The sequence below is a fragment of the Ruditapes philippinarum genome, unplaced genomic scaffold (genome assembly GCF_026571515.1).
Source record: "Ruditapes philippinarum isolate M1 unplaced genomic scaffold, ASM2657151v2 ctg5674_1_1_1_1, whole genome shotgun sequence".
NCBI classification, from domain to species: Eukaryota; Metazoa; Mollusca; class Bivalvia; order Venerida; family Veneridae; genus Ruditapes; species Ruditapes philippinarum.
Window position 1 is genome coordinate 22577 of NW_026855827.1, and position 22910 is coordinate 45486.

Here is a 22910-nt window from a genome sequence, read left to right on the forward strand (position 1 = left end):
TACTAAGCATGCGTCTGCTAGCAATAGTCTGAATTATGTAGACGCTCATTAAAAGCGCTGTGATATCTATATTTAGCTCAAAAGGATTTCAAAATGGCGGCGCCCAGTTAACTAAGGATTTTTTCAAAGCTCATTAGGTATAGGATATATATTTTTCTGAAATTTTCATTTACTTTTAATTTGATTTCATTTAAATTGATACGCGTCATACATGTTATCTAAGAGCGCTACAGCCCTCGCGGGGCCTTCGGCCCCTATCGGACTTTCCGCGTAAAAACAAGAAAGTCGTCCCCGAAATTATTTTATTGTTACCCTAACTCAATATAGAGTATATCTATATTTAGGCAAACAATACAATTACTTTATTTCTCATTTACTATGTAGATAAATCTTCTCTAAATGGATAGCGATAATAGGAAAGAAAGTGTGTATAAAAATAATTCGTCCAAAAATATTGAAACGGTGTCCCGTAAATTTTCATACACATAAAATTCTTACATAAATCTCGAGCATCTCGAGTTATAAACAATAGAAGGTATACAAAATGTACCTATGCAACTTTCCATTGTCATTTTGCTTGCTTCTTTACATATTGAATGGGATGTTTACATATTTAATGTGTAGGCTCAAAACTGTTTTGTTATCTCAGAATTCACGAACAGATAAAGAAAAAATGTATTAGCAAAAAAATATTGTAAAACCTGAAAACTAACTGAACTAAAACCACTTACCAGATGACCGGGATAATTTTCCCAAATATACCCAAATACACTCAAATATAGCAATAATCGTTGTTGTGTTGCCTTAAAAAAGGCGACATATAGGTATTACTTTTGTTGTCGTAGTTTATGATCGTCCCCTCAAGCTTTCCTTCTGCCAAAATGGCAGCAGCTGTAACCTCATCCTAGTCCAAATATTTAGACGTAACCGGGGATTTGAAGCTATTTTTTACATGTGTCAAAGCCGCTTCGCATTTTCCAATAAACGTCAAACTTTAAAGAAAAGAAAATGCGATGTCTTTCAATGAATGAAGGACTAACCTCATCCCAGTATCCTTGGGTGTCCCCTAGGACCCCTCCTGTCTCTCGCCTATATAAATTACCTCCCACAAGACATATATCCCCATGTCAGGTGGTTTGCAGACGACACTGCAATATACATTGCTCTGACATCTGCAAACCAATCAGTCACCCTCCAAAATAGACCTAAATTGGTTAGAAAAGTGGCAGTTGGAGTGGGATATTATATGGATTTAACCCCTCCAAGTGTCAAGTTATCCAGGAAACATCCTATCCCAACACAAAACTACCTTCATGGAGTCAAATTAGAATTGATTACCTCAGCTTAATATATAGGGGTGGATATATGATAGAAAATCTCAGGTGGGATGCCCATATAGACAGGACATACAAGAAAGCAAACCAAACATTAGGATTCCTACGCAGAAACATAAAGGTTAATCCCAATCCAGTAAGTCCAGACGTTAGTCAGACCCCTGCTTGAATAAGCAACCAGACCATGGTGAATCTTATAGAAAAGGGATAACCTTAGGCATCTATACTTCTGAGTTCTGGTTTATGAAGCTTAAGGGAGTGGAACATGTCCATGACTCTAGAGGTCTGACCATGTTCTAGCTTGATCCATCAGGCTGCTCTTCATTGGACATTTTCAATTTGATCTAATTGTATTTTGGTGTGGGTAGAACATACTAAATGGAACCATGCCTACCCAACATCGGTGGTTCTACTCAGGTGCCTGAAATAATGCGGGGAAGACAGCACATGAAGTCTTCTCCCCATATGACCTATGCTGTGTTGGTGTGATTTAAAACCCAACCCAAAAAAAAAAAATGTCACTATATACATGTGTATAACTATTATATCATTTTTATTGCAGATTGATGATTATATTTGTGTGTACAATAACAATACTGAAGTTGAATAGCCAGTATGTCAAAGAGGTACTATGTTAGAAATACTGTTGTCCCCTTTGAAGAAGACTTCACTCATGAGTTCAAAGGTATTTTATAAGCATTCTTGTGTATATTTAAAATATTGACAAACATTTATTTCAAATAAGGTGTTGCCCATTGTAGGTTTATGAAATAGGGTTTTGATAAAAAAAATGTCAGGAAATGTTTAAATGTATCATCAATATCATCCGTAGAGATTGAGAGTGAAAATATTATAATTCATTAATTGTGATATTTTACATGGGTATAACTGTATATGTACATTTATATAAGTTGTTTTGAGTAATGACTATCTTAGATGGGTATATGATTGTACATTTATATTATATAAGTTGTCTTGAGTAATATATTAATGAAATAGTGTGAGGATGGGGATTTGTGTACACAATGAGAATGCATTGCTTTTTCACAGATATTTGAGCTGTGTCACGACAAAACCAACATTATGGGTTTGCGACCAGCATGGATCCAGACCAGCCTGCGCATCCGCGCAGTCTGATCAGGATCCATGCTGTTCGCTTACCAACCCTATTTTAAGTAGAGAAACTGATAGGGAACAGCATGGATCCTGATCAGACTGCGCGGATGCGCAGGCTGGTCTGGATCCATGCAGGTCGCAAACACACTATGTTGGTTTTGTCGTGACACGGCTCATTTATTTCTAGTTTATTTGTTAACATCTTAATGATTGGCTTGATGTATTTTGAATTATTAAATTATTTGTTATTAGGGCACAGAAATATATGTGTGGAAGATTTACCTCCCTGGACACAAGAAAGTAAAACAGAGAAGGCTTCAAGAAGGGCTGTGTCAAGGTATGTCTTAAACCTTTAATTATGATACAGGGGTAGCAGTTACATGATGGTTGAGTTTGTTAGTCACAACAAATGAAAATTCATATTGCATCTTTCTAGATTTTTTGATTGAGGAAGATCTGGGAATACATTGAGAGCGGCATAATTTCAGGCATTATCTGTCACAGTAGTAGAACCACTGACTTTCTGTTGGCCAGCTGGATATCTTCTACAACTAAAATAACTCAAAGTATCTAATAGGACCAAATGTGGTAAAGGACACCAGTCGTAACCATTAAACTGCTGACAGGGACCTGAATCTTCCTATGCCATCAGTTCAGACCAAGATCAGCAGCACATTCTATATCATTATCAATGCTATCTGCGCATGTTTGCACTGTTCAGTCAGTACATGTACATAGATTGAAAAATTCCCTCAAAATGATGAATGGTTTTGTCCAAATTGAAAGATTGACGAAGCCATTTAAGATATTAAGCATCATAAATGCTAATCACTTAGCCACATGCTTAGAAATATAAATATTTATGACATTGAATCAGAACCGTTTGCAGATTATTTCACATTTAACTCTTGTTATGGACTTTGGCATAAAGGTTTCAAAGGCCTATTCTTATTCCACTTTCAAGTACTAAGTTGAGTGTGCTGACTTTTAGACTTTGACAGGTTGTCACCTTAGTGCAGTAACAGGTTAAGTCCTTCTAACCAGTTATTGCACTAAGGTGAAGATGTCTGTGCAATTATGAAATTTTTGTTACTTCATTAAATTTTATTCATTTTAATGCAATATAAATACTGGTTCAAGATATTAGCTGTGATATCAAATATCAATATTAAAGTTATGTTGCTAATTTGATTTGATTTTCTTCTTCTACTATTATCCTACAAACAAATGTTATCCTTTCTATATTTTATATTTTCAGAGTGCTGAATGCCTTTCTAAACACAGGTAAAGGTGGAACAGTGTATTTAGGTGTAATTGACTCTGGTTGTGTGAAAGGCTTGCAACTATCTGCCTATCAGGTAAAATGTAGACTGTTATCTTTTACACTGAAAATTTAATCCTGCTTTAGCTGTGGATTTGTACAATGTAGCAATCTCATTAACCTTTAACCTGCTGTCTATAATTTAAATAATTTTTGTTGAGTTCCAAAATATCTTAAGACCTAGCCCTTGCAGTTTCCAAGAAGTAGAATTTCGAGGTATTTACTATATAACGAAAAGTTATGATCCCCTGGGGCAGGGCCAATTTTCACCCAAGGGCTAATATTTGAACAAACTAAGTAGAGGTCTACTAGATAATGTTTCATGTAAAATAAACTAAGCTTTAGCTCATGTTGGGTTTTTTTTTACTATTTACATATAAGAAAAATCTATGCCCCCTCCCCCTGCCCTTGTTTTAAATTATCATGATCTGCAAATTGCTATTCAGTCAGTATATATTTAATTTTTGAAATTTTCCTAAAATATTATGAATTATATGAACAAGTCGGTTGAAGATTTTATTGAAATGGCAGCTGCTAATTATGTAAATTTATAACATTTGTTTTGTAGATATTGTTATTGATATAATGAAATATGTAATCTGTTTTTATTATGCCACCGCAGCATCTGCGATGCGGTGGCATATAGCGATTCACCTGTGTGTGTGTGTGTGTTTGTTTGTGTGTGTGTGTGTTATATAGATTATATAGTGAACTTAAAAAATCTTCTTGTGAAAAACCACTAGTCCAATTTCAACCAAACTTGGCAGGATTGATCCTTGGGTGAAGGGGTTCCAAAGTTGTTCAAAGAATTTCATTCCATGCAGAAATCTGGTTGCCATGGCAACCAAAAAGAATTAAAAGAATAAATTAAAAAAATCTTCTTGTAAAGACCCAAAAGGCCTAAAGCTTAGATATTTTGCATAAGGCATTGTCTGGTAGACCTCTACCAAGATTGTTCAAATTATAGCCCTGGGGTCAAAATCGGCCCCGCCCCGGGGGGTCATTGATTTTCACTATATGTACATATAGTAAAAACTCAAAATACCTTCTTGTAAAGACTGAAAAGGTCTAGAGCTTAGATATTTTGCATAAGGCATTGTCTGGTAGGCCTCTACCAAGATTGTTCAAATTATAGCCCTGGGGTCAAAATTGGCCCGGCCCCGGGGGGTCATTGATTTTCACTATATGTACATATAGTAAAAACTTAAAATATCTTCTTGTAAAGACCCAAAAGGCCTAGAGCTTAGATATTTTGCATAAGGCATTGTCTGGTAGACCTCTACCAAGATTGTTCAAATTATAGCCCTAGGGTCAAAATTGCCCCTGCCCCTGGGGTCATTGATTTTCACTATATGTACATATAGTAAAAACTTAAGATACCTTCTTGTAAAGGCCTAGAGCTTAGATATTTTGCATAAGGCATTGTCTGGTAGACCCTTACCAAGATTGTTCAAATTATAGCCCTGGGGTCAAAATCTGCCTGCCCCGAGTGTCATTGACTTTCACTATATGTACATATAGTAAAAACTTAAAATACCTTCTTGTAAAGACCCAAAAGGCCTAGAGCTTAGATATTTTGCATAAGGCATTGTCTGGTAGACCCTTACCAAGATTGTTCAAATTATAGCCCTGGGGTCAAAATCGGCCCCGCCCGGGGGGTCATTGGTTTTCCTTATATGTATATAGTAAAAACTTATAGTAAAAACTTTTAAAAAATTTCTTCTAGCAATTGACAAATGCTAGAGGTTAGATATTTTGCATGAAACATTGTGAAGTGAACTTCAAGCAAGATTGTTGTTGAATTATAGCCCTGGTGTCAAAATAGCCCCGCCCCAGGGGTCATTGATTTTTAACATAATTATATATATATAGTAAAAAATCTTATTGTCTGAAGGTACAAGGCTTAGAGCTTTAATATTTGTTAAATGATATCATCTATAGGAACTCTACCAAAGTTGTTCAAATTTTGCTTCTAGTGTCAAAATTAGCCCCGCCCCGGGGGCCATAGGTTTTCCTTATATGTATATAGTAAAAAAATTTAAAAAATCATTTTCTCTCAATTTACAAAGGCTAGAGTTAAGATATTTTGCATGAAACGTTGTGTAAGGAACCTCTAGCAAGATTGTACAAATTATAGCCCTGGGGTCAAAATTGGCCCCACCCCCAGGGGTCATTGATTTTCACTATGTACACATAGTAAAAAAATAAAAAAAATATTTTTGTCTGAAGGAACAAGGGATAGAGCTTTGATGTTTGCTATATAATATCATCTATAGGTCCTCTACCAAAGTTGTTCAAATTTTTCCCCTGGTGTCAAAATTGGCCCTGCCCGGGGGCAGTGATTCTCATTATGTACACATAGTAAAAACAGAAAATAAAACAAATGTTTTCTGAATGGGAGAAAGCTACAGCTTAGATATTTGACTTGAAATGTTGTTTGGTGGACCTGTATCAAGATTGTTTTGAATTAAACCCTTGGGTCCAAAATTTTGCCTTGCCCAAGGGGACAGTGACCTACTTTCTTGTCCTTTAATGTACAGCTATGAAATTTTGACCATGTGCACAGTTTTAGTTGTAAAATTGAACTTTGATATCAGGTGACCTAGATTTTGTTGATGTGACCTACTTTCTTGTCCTTTGATGTACAGCTATGAAATTTGAACCCTGTGCACAGATTAAGATGTAAAGTGAACTTTGATTTCAGCTGACCTAGATTTTGACAAAGTGTCTTACTGTGTTGTTCTTTTGATGTAGTCATGAAATTTAGGCTGTGTGAAATAGGCTTCACCTGGGGTCCGCCTGGGCTCCTTGCCATTGGTTCTTGCTGCTGGGTCATATGGGGGTTGCGTTCATTGAACGCCGCCTTTCCTTGTTGATCTTGTTTATCATATTTCACCACCAAATTCACTAGACTCGAGTGCATTGATATATTCCTACTCTGATCTTTTATTGAGTTAACATTAGATTTAACCACTTATCTGATAATAAGAATAAGATAGGTCAGAGATCTATGCTTTATGACAGTCTTCAAAATTGTAAAGAAACAAAAAAATCTGTTCCTACACTACTATTTAGTGTTGTATTAATGCGGTGGCATAGCATTTTTCTCAAATGCAATCTTGTTTTATTGAAAGGACAGCTGTTTCCAGTACTGTATAAGGGGTTAAGGTAGTGACATGGAAATATTGGCGAATTTCACAAATTGATGAAAATCGCTTAAATCTTCTCTAGCGTAAATATCAACCATCCTGTCATTAAATTCTACTCTTGCATGATGCGTTAATATTTCCTCACACAAAATGTCTGGAATTTTAAATTTAAACCTTTCGACAAGCGGAAATATCCAATTTTACAGTAGTGAATTTATAACATTTCAATTGTAGAAAATGCATGTGATTGATGCAGTGAATGATGTATTAAGTAGATATATACCACCTGTGAAAAATCATAGATACTCCATCAAGTTTGTCCCGGTTTACGAAAGTGACAAGGACAGCAACACAAGCACTTCTAAAGGGTAAAGTCATACACCTACCTGCAATTTGTTGTATGATCAGTGATTTTTTCCCCTGTATTTTACACCAGAATTAAGGTTTCCTTTAGCCCAAAATAGGTATATTTTCCTCTAAAAAAGAAGCTATATTTTCCCTTGAAATGCCCTGTGCACATTCTTTATCACTTTATCAGAACCATGACTAAACAGCAGCTGACTTATATCAGCTAGTTGATGTATTTAATTGACTGAAAGACAGAAAGCTGTCCCTATGGATAGCCTCTGCTATGTACCATGTATGTTTAATTGAATTGAAATTGAAACTTTTATGAAATTGGTGGGAAATTTCAATTCTCAGTTGTTGGATTTTGATTTCAGGTTTTCCTTCTTTTTGTGCCCCCACGTTAGTGGCGGGCATTTAGATTTACCCTTGTCCGTCCGTCCGTCCGTTCACTTTTGTGTCGGACGTAACTCAAAAAGTATTTGACCTAGAGTCATGAAACTTTACAGGAATGTTGATCAGCATGTGTAGTTGTGCACCTAGGTATTTTCGTCTGGATAAAGTATTTTCAGAGTTATTGCCCTTGACTTACATGTAGTAAAATTTTGCAATTTTCAACTTGTGTCGCATGTAACTCAAAAAGTGTTTGACCTAGGTCATGAAACTTTACAGGAATGTTGATCAGCATGTGTTGTTGTGCACCTGAGTATTTTCGTCTGGATATTTTTAGTATTTTCAGAGTAATTGCCCTTGACTTAGTAAAATTTTGCAATTTTCAACTTGTGCCGCATGTAACTCAAAAAGTATTTGACCTAGAGTCATGAAACTTTACAGGAATGTTGATCAGCATGTGTACTTGTGCACCTGGGTATTTTTGTCTGGATATTTTTAGTATTTTTAGAGTTATTGCCCTTGACTTAGTAAAATTTTGCAATTTTCAACTTGTGTCGACGTAACTCAAAAAGTATTTGACCTAGAGTCATGAAACTTTACAGGAATGTTGATCAGCATGTGTAGTTGTGCACCTGGGTATTTTCATCTGGATATTTTTAGTATTTTCAGAGTTATTGCCCTTGACTTAGTAAAATTTTGCAATTTTCAACATGTGTCGCACGTAACTCAAAAAGTATTTGACCTAGAGTCATGTCACTTTACAGGAATATTGATCAGCATGTGCAGTTGTGCACCAGGTATTTTTGTCTGGATTTATTTAGTATTTTTAGAGTTATTGCCCTTCACTTAGAAAATTTTTGCAATTTTCAACTTGTGTCGCAAGTTACTCAAAAAGGATTTGACATAGTCATTAAACCTTATGGGCAGGTTGCTCAGCATATTTAGATTTGCACCTGGGGTTTCGCTTGTGTATTTATCCAGTATTTGTAGAGTTGTTTCCCTTGACTTAGTAAAAAGATTGACAGAACAGTGGCGCGGTGGGGGGCACCCGTGTCCTATGGACACATTATTAGTTCTGATTTATCATGCTATATTTCCCTATTCAGGAAGCCATAGGCTGTAAAAAAATCACTGATTATATGTAAATAAACATGTACATTTAGAATAACCTATTTTTAAGCAATATCAGACAAGTTTGTGAAGATATTTTGTGACCTAATTATCCATATGGTTATGATAAATTAGTTTGAAAAATTCTATTAGTAGAACATTGAAATTCTTCTTTCAAAGGGTTAACAAGCTGAATGGTGACCATGTGGCTACGATGCCTAACTCTCATGTCAGGGATCATTGTTTCTGGGAGAGTGATTATGGTTGTTGACTTCAAACCACTTGCCCCTCACTGCTGTGGATTTGAATCTCACTGGAGGCTTGGGACCCTGTCTTGTGAGTAAGCTCTCCATCTAGCTTACAGAATGTTGATTGTTTTATTCAGATGCCTGCTCATGCCCGAAATAATGCATGAATGGGTACTTCCCTGTCTTCCTCTACCAGTAAAGCTAAAAGTTGCCATATGACCTATATAGTGTTGGTGCGACTTAAAACCTAAAGCTAACACACACCAGAACCAGTAAGTTCCAGGAAGTGGACTTGAGAGTGCTTTCAATATAAAGTTAAAATTTTTTTGCAGTTAAGCTTAAATAGAATAACATTAAAAGTTATACTAAAGGATAAATTGAACATTTGTTACTTCATCTTATTTACGACTAGTCTAATGGAGAGTATAATTCACTTTATTTGCAGGTTGGATGATGGATTTGATTCAGAATTAGCTGGTCGTGCACATGACCTACAAGGTCACAAGTATTGTTGGTGTGATAGAGATGCTGTTATGCAATATAATGCGGTAATTTTCACTGATACCTTTCCAAATAATAACTTTGTGATAAGGCATATTAATATGCAGTTGTTTGTCCAGTTTTTAGCTCGACTATACAAAGTATATGGAGAGCTGTCCGACTCGCCCTGGCATCAGCGTCCCCGTCCAGATTTTAGATTAAGGTTTTGATGCAGTAAAATATTTTTCATTATAACTTTTTCATTTCTTATGGTACCAACAGAGCTGCATCAGTACTAAGGGTGTAGTACTTAAGTACCAGTACCAGTACTTGGCAAATTATTCAGTACCATTACCAGTACCAGTACTAGATTTTAGCTCAGTACTGCAGTACCAGTACTTTTTTTGGTGAAGTAATTAAGTATCAGTACCATTACTTTTATATATTCATCAAAGTTTGAATAAATACAGTGTCAAACAAATAATTGCAAATATTATTCAGCAAAGAAATAAAATCTTTATTTACTTAAAAGCTGCATGCCTCCAGATGACCCAAGTTATTTCAAGAAAATTAAACTTGGAAATAAATTACTAAAACTTTGAGAAAATCCCGTCCCTAGATTTGCCACTTAAATGCCACCCTTTTCAATGGTGGAGTATTTAGACAATTTTCCACCAATAATGCCACCAAAACGCCACCCAAATCATGAAAATGGTGAAAAATTTGAGCAGGACTGATGGTATATAATTTTCCAGCTAATTCCACCTTTTTTACACTTAATGCCACCAATGAGTGGAAAGTTGGTGGAGTATTTAGACAAACTTTCACCATTATGCCACCTTAGGGTGGCAAACTCATTTTCCACTACATGCCACTTGTTTCCACTAATTGCCACCATCATGGTGGAAAGATGGTGGAGTATTTAGACGAATTTCCACCATTATGCCACCATTGAGTGGCAAACTCATTTTCCACCAAATGCCACTTATTTCCACCTTTTGTCACCAATAGGGTGGAAAGTTGGTGGAGTATTTAGACACTTTTTCACCATTTTTCCACCACAAAGCGGCAAATTCAGTTTCCACTAAATGCCACCTATTTTCACCCTTTTAGAAATTTTCCACCTTGTGGGTGGCAATAAGTGGAAACTGCTTAAAAGTCACCCTGTACCCTAAAAGAGAAACAAACAAATTTTAAAAATAAACCTTTTTAATGTCTCCATATGAAATAATTGTCTGAAAAAATAGAAACACATTAGTCCATTTATTATCTTCAGTTTATCTTTCTATTCCTGGATATTTGAAGAGGTGCAGAATCACCCTATGGATTTCAGTCTTTTGGGTTGTCAGCCACTTTTCCAGCGGACAGTCTAAAACAAAAAAATATTATGAATAAGTGTTACAATAATGAAAAACATTAGCTTACATTAATTTTTTACATGACTATTGGATATTTCTATATTCAAGTTGAGTGCATAGATATGATTAAAACCTTAACAAAACAGCATTTCAGACATGGAAGAATCAAACTTTTCTTATTTATTAATACTCCAAGGCAGAAAATATACGCAGAATCAAAAATGATATTTTCATTCAGTTCATTAGTTACCTTTCAAGAACTTAAGTTTTGCCTTGTCTGCACAAGCAGGTCTGACATCGGACTCTCTGTTCCAATTTTCTCATACCAAACAATGAGCTGCCTTTAATCTCCTCTATATTGAATTGCATTCTGAAGAGCCTTGTTGTACCTTTCTCATTTGAGGCATTGTGCCTCAGTTCTGCCATCACTTGGTCCTAAAATATAATTATCAATATCCAATAAGTAAAGACGGTATATGTATACAACTCCAAAATTTTAAAATAAGAAAGAAATAAAGAAATACAACACATCAACATCAGTGCAGGTTAAGTAATTTAATAATCTTCCAGTTTCAGTTCTTAACGAACCTTCATCAGGATAAATATTTGACAAAATTTTCAAACTTAGGTGTACAAAACTCTAAAATTTGTAAAACTAGTAGGTTTGTAAATAGTGCATAATAGCTATACAGTAGAACTTCGGTAAGTCGAAGTTGGAGGGACTTGCGTAAAAACTTCGACACATCGGGACTTCGACTCATGAATCGGTCTGAATTTCATGACAAAATTTCAACCCGTGACTAGCCCTAATTATAAGATCTATAACGTAACCTATTTCATGTTTTTCTTTCATTCATTAATCTGATATTTTACATTATACAATGATAAATATGACATGTTAAGTAACTTTTCACGGCTAATGATTTGGACTCCCTGTTGACGTATACAATGAAGTTACAAAAGGCGTAACAATACGAAAGGGCAATAACTTAACCAGCTTATAGTAAATATTTCGCGTGTGATTATCACGCGACACCGGGTCACGGAAGTACTCAAATGATAGTTCTTACTGTTCACATGTACTTTAAAAAACCGCTACCGCAATTAAAACAGAAATGATTAAAGCATTTTTTCACACATTTAAACGCATACAAAGGCTGTTTGAACACTCGGCTGTGTAATTAACACATGTCACTGAAGTTGATCGAAAATCGTCTTCGCGGCCAGAAAAGGTGTGAAAATGTCTCAAGATCGAAAGTGTCAAAATAACAAAAGAACTTTGACTTATTTGTTGTAAATTGTACTAGATTTATTCTATACGGACCACGAAAACACTTCGACACATCGAAAAACTCGACACATAAAATCTCGACTCATAAATAGCTTTTTATAAGGAATATATAAGGGAAAAAATCGGGACTTTCATTTTACTTCGACACATCGAGAAAATCGACTAATCGAAGTTCGACTCATGGAAGTTCTACTGTATTTATTTAGTACTGAAAAGTGTCTTATTGGGTGCTGTGACACTTTCCTATCAATTCTTAAATAACTTTGAATTAACAAAATACCTTTGTAAAGCCACTGAAGAACAAGTGTGTTGCTCCAGGCTGCTCCTCATTGCTTTGTGTCTGCAAAAGAATAATTCTTATTTAATGCTGTTTCTGTTATGAACTGTCATTTTAACAGCTTGTTACTCTAGACTGTCTAGTTATGGTTATATATCTACTGCACTATGAAAGCTGAATTACAACAATGAAGGAATGAAGCTTACTAATAAAACAGTTACTGTTGGTCTGCTTCACATGTGACACACAAGGAAATATGTTTATAGCATGAAAGTTGTAGTAATAGGTACCTGGTTATCTATAGTTTGATTGATGTAACATTGTACATATTAATGATATTGTACTTACTGATTAATTTCTATAATTATCATTCTCAAACTTAAAATTTCTAACATACTGTATTTATGAAATGTAGAAGATCTTCCTACATTCTTTACATTCCAACATTCTTTATATGTAAATTCAGCTTTTTTTTTTTAGTAAAGTTACAAACATAACAAATTTAAAACATAATTTTATACAATACCACTTCATATTTTTTACTGTTAAGAAAACTTAATAGTTTCTGCAAAAATAATAATAACTGCATGTTATATGTAAAAGCTGCTTACCTGAAACCTTTGACTTGGAATGATTCTGCTGTTTATCTTCTTGTCTAATGTTATAATCTTCAGTTAAAACTTCTCATTTCTATTTACCGCACTAATAAGACTTTTAATGTATTCTTTGAGAAATCAAAAATATGCACCCTTACATTTTAAACAAAATAATATCTCCAGAATTGCTATAATACCAATCATTTCCTTTGTGTTTGCAAGCTTTAACTGACCTCAATTCCTTTGAATAAAATCAAACTTTACAACCGTACAACTGGAAAGTTCCATTATAATTTTAAACTGTGAGGGATTATTCAAAAACCATAGCACCCATCATTTTATTTTTTACATTCATTTGAATGTATAAACTATGTCTAATACCTAAATAGATTGAGTAGAAATAAGTTTTTGAAAGATAATTTAGCATGCTATTTTAACACAGATTCTACATATAACATGTACATTTTATAATGTTGCCTCTCCCAAAATAATCAAATGGAACAGTCTGGTCAGCTTGAGTAAACTATTAACCCCCATGCAGAGATTACTAGATAAGAGGGCAGTAGATTTATCAGATCTGTGTTGTATGCCTTGTTGTTAAATCTTAGAGGATGCAGTATTTACTAGCTAGTATTTATTTATCCTGATAATAAGAAATTATCAGAAATTATTAGCTATTTACTTTTCACACAATTATTTTAACAATATATTTAAAGCCTCTGAAAGGCATACTATATTGTGTATGAATAATAAGCAAGCACAGTGCTTCATTATCTTGAAGGCTGATCTATTTTTTATGTATATTTATTAAATAGCATTTAAATATTATTTTTAACAAGTTTGATTCATGTTTTTCCTTCTTTAAAATACATAACTCTCTCCTGCAAAGTTATGGAGTTATTGCCCTTTTTAACTTTTAATCTGCAAAGCATAGTACAAAAAATGTTAGATACAATAATTTTAAACTCCACATATAATTAAATCTCATAGATGAGAAGTACAAGGCCTAGGAACCATAACTCTTTATTGCATGATTTGGGGTTTATTGCCATTTTGTACTTCTCCATGCTTAATTTTTGTTCTGATCATGAAGCTTAAAAAGTATTGGAGATATTAATTTGAAACTTCACAGATATAGATCTTTGTGAGTAATGTGCTGTGCTTAAGTAACATAACTATTTTGCATACTTTTGGAGTTATTGCCCTTTGCATTTTTCACTTTAATTATTGTAAGCATTACATGAAAAGTGTTAGTTCTCACCAGATATCAGTTTAAAATAATAGTAAAGAGACCAATTTTAATTAGAAGAAAAGACCAAAGTCAAACTTTATTCAACTTTATATAGCAGATTTTAACTACAAATTTTATGCAGAAAAATGCATTTTTGGGCATGGAAGAACATTTCAACTATTTAATGTACAGATTGCAACTAAAAAAGCTAAGTACACTTTTACAGTCGTAATTTTATTTTACAAGCATAGAATGGAACATAGGCATTTTTGACTTTAAGTCAAATTTTACATCCCTAAAGAAAAGTACTGAAAAAAGGAAAGAAAAAATGGAAATTAAAGTAACCCCAAACTTTTCTAATTTTTCTTGCTCTTAATTAATTATGTGTGTTTTAAGCCTGGAAAAGTGATTTTACGTCCAATTTCAGTGTCTTTTCCTGCTACCTTACAGCTGGAATTATCATACCATTATGGGCAGTGACTTTGTATCAGAATTGTGTTCATGGCATTCTTAGGTATTGCATATAAAAGATTTTTAAGAAATACAAGTTTCTGATAAATTTTCAAACTGTTCAACTTTAATTTATTCTATTTTTGATAAAAAGTTCACTTTATGCTTTGATAAAAAACTAGAAACAGATTTATTTCAGTTTGGAGCTTTAATTTAAATAAATCTTATAAACCCTGCAAAGCAGCAATGCACAATCATTTCTCAGTTTTCCCTTTCCCTTTTCGACTAAAAGTTATTCACAAAATTTTCTAAGTTTTTTTCCACTAATTTGCCACCCAGAAAATAGTTAGAGTTTCACTTTTCCACTAAAAGCCACTCATTTTCCACCTTCAAAATAAACTAAGTTTGATTTTTCACCAATTTCCACCTTTTTGCCACCATGAAAAAAGTCTATGTTCAAATTTCCACTCAGTGCCACCTAAATGCCACTAAAGGATAGTGGCGTTTAGTGGTAATTTTGCCACTACAGTGGAAAAAGAGTGGAATTTTGTCATTTTCCAGTTAATTTCACCCTTTTTACACTTAATGCCACCCTTTTCAGTGGAAATAGCTGGCAAGTAGTGGCAAATCTAGGGACGGGATTAGTAAACAAATTAAAGATTCAAGTGATAAATTATATCTTATGTGCAATTAATGACTGTATTTTGTAGTATTTATCACCATATTTCTACTGCGTTACTAACGCAGTGGGGGCTATTTATGCATGTTTTGACCTTTTTTTGGTAATGTTCGTGGATTTTTAAGTGCCGATTGTAATGTGTCAAGTACTTTCTTTGTTCATTTAACAAAATTTTACCTTTAAATACATTTTCAAAATTTTCATGAAAATTAGGATGAATCTGGAGGCTTTTAAAGTTAACATAATATATTACAACTTTATAGTTTTAACATACTTTTTACAAAAAAATATTTACAACATATATTCCATGTCATATCTAATTGTTTAGTAACCAGTCAACTGTATAAATGCAATGCAAACATCTTTCATGTAAAACACAACAGTCTTTTGCTGCCTTTCACACCTTCACACCTCTGTTCAATTTAAACCAAAGTAAATAACAACTTTTTATGGTGCTAACAATATCACTTTTTTCACTTGAAAAATGGGATTTTTTAGAATAGAAGAAGTTAATTAGTGTTTATTTTGCTTATTTACTAGTAAATACAAAGTAATAAAATAATTTTAATAAGGATATTTTAGGGTAAAAGAGTTATTGAGTCTGTTTATTTTAATTTAATTTTTACTTAAAGTCTTTGGTGCTTTTTATGATGAATACTATGTTAACATTTGAAGGAATATTGCAGCAAATTATCTTTAGATTTGATAACTTACTTTTTCACAAAAATAAAATATAGTTAATGTATTTTACAGCTTTATTTTATGAGAAAAAATTGATGTTATTTTTAATTTTTATCAAAACCAAAAGTACTGGGTAATGCAGTAGCAGTACCACTTTTTAAGACAGTAATGCAGTACCAGTACCAGTAGTAGCAAAATTTTGTAAGAGTAATTCAGTATCAGTACCAGTACTTGCAAAATTGCTGCAGTACGTACTGCAGTACCAGTACCAGTACCAGTAATGCAGCTCTGGGTACCAACTCCAATCTTCAAATATATGTTCCTTAAAAATATTATTTTTTACTGTAACTTCTTTATTTCTTTAGGGATCAACTTCATACTTCAAGTATATGTTCCTTATCATCAACCACATCTTATGTGATAAGGGTTATAACTCTAGCAACAACATTTTTAGATTTATCTCCCCTTGAAATTAGAATTTTCCTTAAAAAATATTATTGTTACTGTAACTGCTTTATTTCGTAAGGGATCAGCTTCATACTTCAAACATATGTTCCTTATCATCAACCACATCTTATGCGTCAAGGTTCATAACTCTAGCACCAATATTTTTAGATTTATCTCCCTTAGAACTTAGAATTTTCCTTAAAAAAATATTATTTTTTACTGTAACTTCTTTATTTCTTAAGGGATCAATTTCATACTTCAAATATATGTTTCTTATCATCAACCATATCTTATGCGACAAGGTTCATAACTCTAGCATCGATATTTTCAGATTTATTTCCCTTTGAACTTATTTCTGACCTTATGTTTTACTAAGTCTTGTTGATTGTCAGTGATTGATACGTTTACTTGAATGCTTGAAAAAAGTTTTTTTAGGGGCATCTTTGTTTACAGCTTGTTGGTCAAAAAGCCACAGCTCAAAATTCCTGACTGAATCATTTGACTTTTTATTATTGTAAAACTAAAACAGAACTAGTGAAAGTCGTTCCAAGTGTAAATAATTTTACAGTTTGCAAGAAAGTTACATTGCAATTATTGCTCTATGGGCTTCTGTTGCACTAAATGGTAGTGTTACTTTATATACACATCAATGAAAATGTGTTATATTTTTACTGTAAACAGTCTTATTTTTGGATATAGGATAAATAGAATATTATATTCATGTAGATTCATTACTAACTTTATTGAACTTGTTAATAAATTAATATTATTTTGTTAAACTTTTTCATTAAATTCAGTATTGAACCTGCACTCATTTAACATCCACTATATATTGTAGGGTATTATGCTACAAGATTATGTGATTGAAATTAAAGTAAAGCCATGGGACTCAGATGATCCATTAAACCATGACGATGGATGTGGAACCATGGTTAATTTACATCCCATACATGATGATGAAGAGGGTAACTGCTACTTTAGGAGACAGGCTAGTAATGTACAGGTAAAGAAAATATCATATTTTGATATGGAAATTCATTAGCCTGTGAAGGAAATTTGCTATTTTGTATATGAAATATAATACTTTATAAAGGAAAATTATTATTTTGTGTAAAAGTTTTGATATTTTGTGAATGAAACATAATACTTTTTAAAGGAAATTTGATATTTTGTGAAGGAAACGTGATCTTTTGTGAAGGAAATATAATATTTTGTGAGAGGATTGATATATTTTGTGAAGGAAACATAATAATTTGTGAAGGAAATATGATAATTAATGAAGGAAAACTTGAAATTTTATTGTCAACATACAGGCAGTTGACATTTTGTAAAGGGAAAATAATTTTTGTCATCTTCAACACGAGTAACAATTTACTAATATATTGAAAATTTTGTAAATTTTGACACATATTGTCCTGTTCATTTTTGTGTCGCCTCTACGGAGTAGTGGCGACATATAGGGATCACTTCTCCGTCGTCTGTCTGTCAGTCCGTCCGTCACAAAACTTGTCCGGACTACTCCTCATAAACTACTGGTGCAATTTCATCTAAACTTTACAGGAATGATCAATACCTAGTCTAGTTGTGCATATTGTCAGCATTTTCCGGTTCAATGATTTTTGTCAGAGTTATTGCCCTTTAATAATTTTTAATTTTAAAGTTTGTCCGGACTAGTTCTCTTATACCACTAATGCAATTTCAATGAAACTTTACAGGATTGATCTGTAGCTCAAGTTCTTGCGCATATTGCACGGGTTTTCTGGTTGAATGATTTTTGGCCGAGTTACGGCCCTTTGATAAAAATGTGTTTTTTGCTGTGTGTTGCCAGATACACAAAAGCTTGTCCGGACTACTCCTCATAAACAACTGGTGCAATTTCATCCAAACTTAACAGGAATGATTAGTACCAAGTGTAGTTGTGCACTGTTCGTCTGTCTGTCTGTCTGTCACAAAATTTGTCCCAACATGAAATTAGCCATTATGAGGCGACACATGTGATTACTGATCGCTCTTGTTAACACAACATTCAACATTCATGGAGATGTATGTCTCCATGGCAAAGTATAATAGATGTTGCTGTATTTCATACATGTGAACTCTCCCACTTTTAACGGGATTCTCCCACTTTCTGCAGCCATATTTTCAAAGATTTTTCTTCAAATAAGGGGTATTTTCACAAATTAAAGAAATCTCCCTATTTTTGATTTCAGAACTTTCTTCTTTGTTTATTGCAAATTCTAAAATCTCCCTCTTTTTGAAGAAAAATATCACACTTGATCATCGAAAAACGTTCACATGTATTGTATTTGTCCATCACATTTTAAGTTACACCCAGCTTGTAGAAGGTCAGTAGCTCTACCCAGCTACATGCCTATACTTATTATAATGTAAGTGCTCATAGAATATTTTAGCCAGTAAAGCTGAAAACTTGCCATTGTTCTTGTGACTTAATTAGCACTGGCTTATGTAAATTGAAATTCAACTGGAGGGGGGGAAAGTTGATCTCTAGGGTTGATATGTATGTGCCAGACACAATAGAAGAAGTGAAATTATTATATTTCACTTATTAGCTTTAAGTACCCCAAAATGCAATATTTTTAATTGGAGAAATACAAATGTTATGTCTTAAGTATTACTGTAAGGAGTGATGAAATTGGATTTATAACTAACAATGACTACAGATTCATATTATGAAATCACTGATAATGCTTGTTACATTAAAAAAGTCTAGAAGGAAAAAAAATGAAAAGACAAGATACAAACATGTAGATATAATAAGTTATGATCATTTGGTTTTACATTGCAGTACACAATGACTGAGCTGGCTAGACTGACTAAACATGAGGTAGAGGTTACATGTCAGGAGAAAATTGCAAGGTAAATTTTAACTTTGAATGCTTGCTTTGGGTCAATATGTCAGACTGCTGACTTTGACTCATTTGCCTCTTACTACTGTGTGTTTGAATCCTGTCTGAGAGGTAGTTATCCGTGTAGCATCCAGACAATTTGTGGTTCTACCTAGGTGCCTGTTTGCGCGTGAAATGCATGTATTGCACAGAGGGACACCTGAAGTTCCATACATCAGTTATTCTAGAAAATCACAGTATGATCATTAACCAAGCCTGTGTGGCTGAATTCTGAACAAAAGATGTTTCGAATGATAACAAATTTCCTGTACTAGCCAGAACAGCCTGCATCTCTGATCATTCAGACCATAATACTGTTAGCTGTTTATATTGCTTATATTTGCTATTTTGATAATGAAGTCCCATAACTCGGCTATATTAGATGAATTATAAACTCAACATAAAACAAGTCTGTTGCATCATATAAGGTGGGTGAATATTTATCAAAGGCATGCATCATTAATAAAAATTGTTTCTATTATAAAAACACCCCCATCCCCAATATATCCATTTACTATTATAGTTTTATCAGTCAAACAGGAAAGTTCTGACATAATTTACAAAATTAGTGTAAGAGGGTGTTTGTCATGAGTTTTTACAGTGTTTTTATTTGAATTTGAATCATCACAGTAAACTATATCTGGCAGCAACTTTGACTTCAACTTCATAGGCATAACTCTTACTCGTTCGCCATTTTGCAGACAGAGCAAACTTGATTCTTTCTAAATAATTTTTACTTTAAGGAGACTCCACTGAGGTTTTTTGACATGATGGGACTGAAAATATTTTTTCCAGATAAATGTACCATTTGATGTAGGTTTAGACCACTAATCTTTGTGCAAATCTGGCTAAGAAAGGCATAAAAATACGATTTTCAATTTATTCCAAAGTATATTTCTTAACTATCTTTGCATATATTTTTGTTTAAAATGCCCCAGCTCATTTATGTAAGAAATTCAAATGTTATGTTTTTAGGCTTTTAAACCCCAGTGGAGTCCCTGTCACACTTACCTTCATCACGTCTTATGTTATATAATTGGTTTGTACTTTATTAATTAAGCAACACAAGATAGATAATAATTCAAGATGTAGTTACCATGGTTACAGGATTGCATAGTTAGTGTGTTTTGCATTGTAATGGTTTTCTAGATGAGGTAATGGAGTCTCTAGTCACATACTTGTAATTTTCCAATCTCCACACAGTGATCTCCCCTTAATTCTTCTGCGTAGATCTCTGCCATCAAGGTCCCAATATATCAGAATTTCTGATATACTATATTTTTTCAAAAATTGTTTTATTTACTGCTTTTATCTATCAGTTAAGTTTTTTCTCATTGATTAAACAATGTTTATTGATAAATAAATGAATAATGTGAATATTTAGAAATAATTTTAAAAAATTTGAGAATATTTTCTACGGAGACAATATTTTGATATTTTATATTTTTTAGCTTTTGAATTTATTTTTCGTTATTTTGTATACTTTTGATAATTTTTTGATAAACTATAGGCACTAAAAGTTAAAAATAAAACAGAAAGAGAAAAATGACGTTAGATTTTCTATGTAACGGTCGATATTTACATTTGAATTTCGACGTTACGTCATGTGACTTTCATCGTCATGTGACGTCTTTGAAGGCAGTGATTACAATTCTGCCAAGGGAGGTAATCACTGTGAGGAGTTTGGTAATTTTCATGACCCCTTACCGACCCCCATTACCCACTTTCCCTTCCATGCAGTCCTAATGATCTAAAAGTAATGATCCATTGCCTTTTTTCACCCTGTTGAGAGTAATAGAAAAGATTTTTCTTGCATATCAGACATGAGTTTCTCCTGTCTACACTGGTGCTAGATAAACCTGTCCTGCACCTCCCTATGTAAGAAAAGTCATGTGCTTTAAATGATGTGGTTGCCATGCACCTTTTATAAATGAGCTGCGTTCTTAGGATGATATCATTTTTATGTAATGAATGAAGGTTGTAAACTCATATAATACTATAAGAAAAAGGTGCTAAATGTAATTTCTTTCCGAAATATGATTAATATGTAATATGCAAGAAAAAAGAATGAAACACCAGACTGGAATATCTAGCTGTTGAGTAACTGTCGAGTAGCCTTGTTTCTAACATAAATTGTAACCCTGGCCTTGAGCTATATTTTCCAGGCTGTACCAGCAGCCTGTGCAAGATTTCTCATACATTGTAATAAACTAGTGTTAAAGCAAGACAAAATACATTTTTTTCTTATTTTTTTTTTTAATTTCAGTTTAAAAAGAGAAATTGCACATCTACAAAAGATCAAGCAAGAATCTATAAGTTGATAGTACAAGAGATTAGGGATCTCTCCCCATAATTATATCAAAAAGAAGTTCGTAAGAATTTGTGAAACATAAAAGGCATTGAGCATTTTGAAGGAGAGGAATTACTATGTGTCACTGAAGAATGGTTTCCTGTTTCCTGAACTGCATAGCGACTCAGTGGGGTTAATGAAGAGAAAAAAGTTGAGTCTATATAATTATGATATAGTGATATGTATTTTACAAACATGTAACATCTAATAAAGGTGATGTAGATTCATTGAATAGACTGAAAGATATCTGTAGGAGACAAAAAGTGTACACAAATAATCAAAATGTTGGAGTACTTTATATACATGTAAAGAGCATTATATTGCAATAGACAGCAATTGCACGAACACAATTAGTGACTGCAGTGTCAAAAAATTAATATAAATGTTGGCGATACTAGATACAGAAGAAACATTTTTTACATTCAAGTATTTGAAATTTGGAACTAAAGGGTGTCTGAAAGACATTAGCTTAGACCTATCTATTTTAGCCAAATTATGAAAGTAAACTTGGAGCTTTTATAAACTGCCCTTAAGTCTGTATTCTGGGGAAAAAAAACAAATAGTGATATCATATTATACGTTGAGAAAGTATCCTGACCCGACTACTCACTAGGGGTTCAAACATAGGATCTTTGGATTATGATGTTGACCTGTTGGCCACTAGGTTAAGATTTTGTACATGTACACACTATAGCTGTGATAGGTTTTTAATATATGAATATGCTAGTCATTAGAGTCCTGAATGTCATATGGTACATGCAATTTCTATCATATTATTACTATTATGTGAATTTCAATGAAGTGAAAAAACGTCTTTTTTTTTCTTTTTCAAAAAAGTATTTATGTTTTGGTGCTTAACAAAGTGTGTTTTCTTCAGTGAAAAAAGATCTAATAAGTCACTTTAATATTAAAACAGTAAGTGCATAATTGTAATGTCTTTTTTCATTGGATATTTGTGACTTTTATATAATCTATATATATATATATATATATATATATATATATATATAGCTGTCAATTATTGCAGAACATATCATTTTCATCAACAAAATTGCTGTATCATTGTGAAATCATTATTAAGATTTCTGACAGGTTAAATAGTCATGCATAAATGCTTGTTTGCCATATAACCCTCACAAAGTTGTTTA

The 22910-nt window shown here is 33.2% G+C and overlaps 1 protein-coding gene across 2 annotated transcripts; it reads left to right on the plus strand.

The window, feature by feature from the left end:
- The first annotated feature begins 472 nt into the window (after window positions 1–472).
- On the plus strand, window positions 473–22307 carry LOC132744510 (uncharacterized). Of its 2 annotated transcripts, none has more exons than XM_060733238.1 (9): window positions 473–535; window positions 1897–2019; window positions 2703–2787; window positions 3709–3808; window positions 7155–7288; window positions 9462–9564; window positions 17345–17509; window positions 19313–19383; window positions 21679–22307. In XM_060733238.1, the coding sequence occupies exons 2-9, from the start codon at window positions 1950–1952 to the stop codon at window positions 21731–21733; spliced, it is 783 nt and encodes a 260-aa protein (XP_060589221.1). In that variant the 5' UTR covers window positions 473–535; window positions 1897–1949; the 3' UTR covers window positions 21734–22307. The 2 variants fall into 2 exon arrangements, with proteins under 2 accessions (XP_060589221.1, XP_060589222.1); XM_060733239.1 differs by lacking the exon at window positions 473–535 and adding an exon at window positions 551–620.
- The last annotated feature ends 603 nt before the right edge of the window (window positions 22308–22910 follow it).

What these genes read in the sequence shown, in the direction of transcription:
- LOC132744510 (XM_060733238.1), top strand. Translation starts at nt 1,950, where the DNA reads ATGTCAAAGAGGTACTATGTTAGAAATACTGTTGTCCCCTTTGAAGAA. An exon ending in TCAAGAAGGGCTGTGTCAAG is followed by an intron (nt 2,788 to 3,708) that starts GTATGTCTTAAA and finishes TTATATTTTCAG; the next exon opens with AGTGCTGAATGCCTTTCTAA. An exon ending in CTGTTATGCAATATAATGCG is followed by an intron (nt 9,565 to 17,344) that starts GTAATTTTCACT and finishes TATATATTGTAG; the next exon opens with GGTATTATGCTACAAGATTA.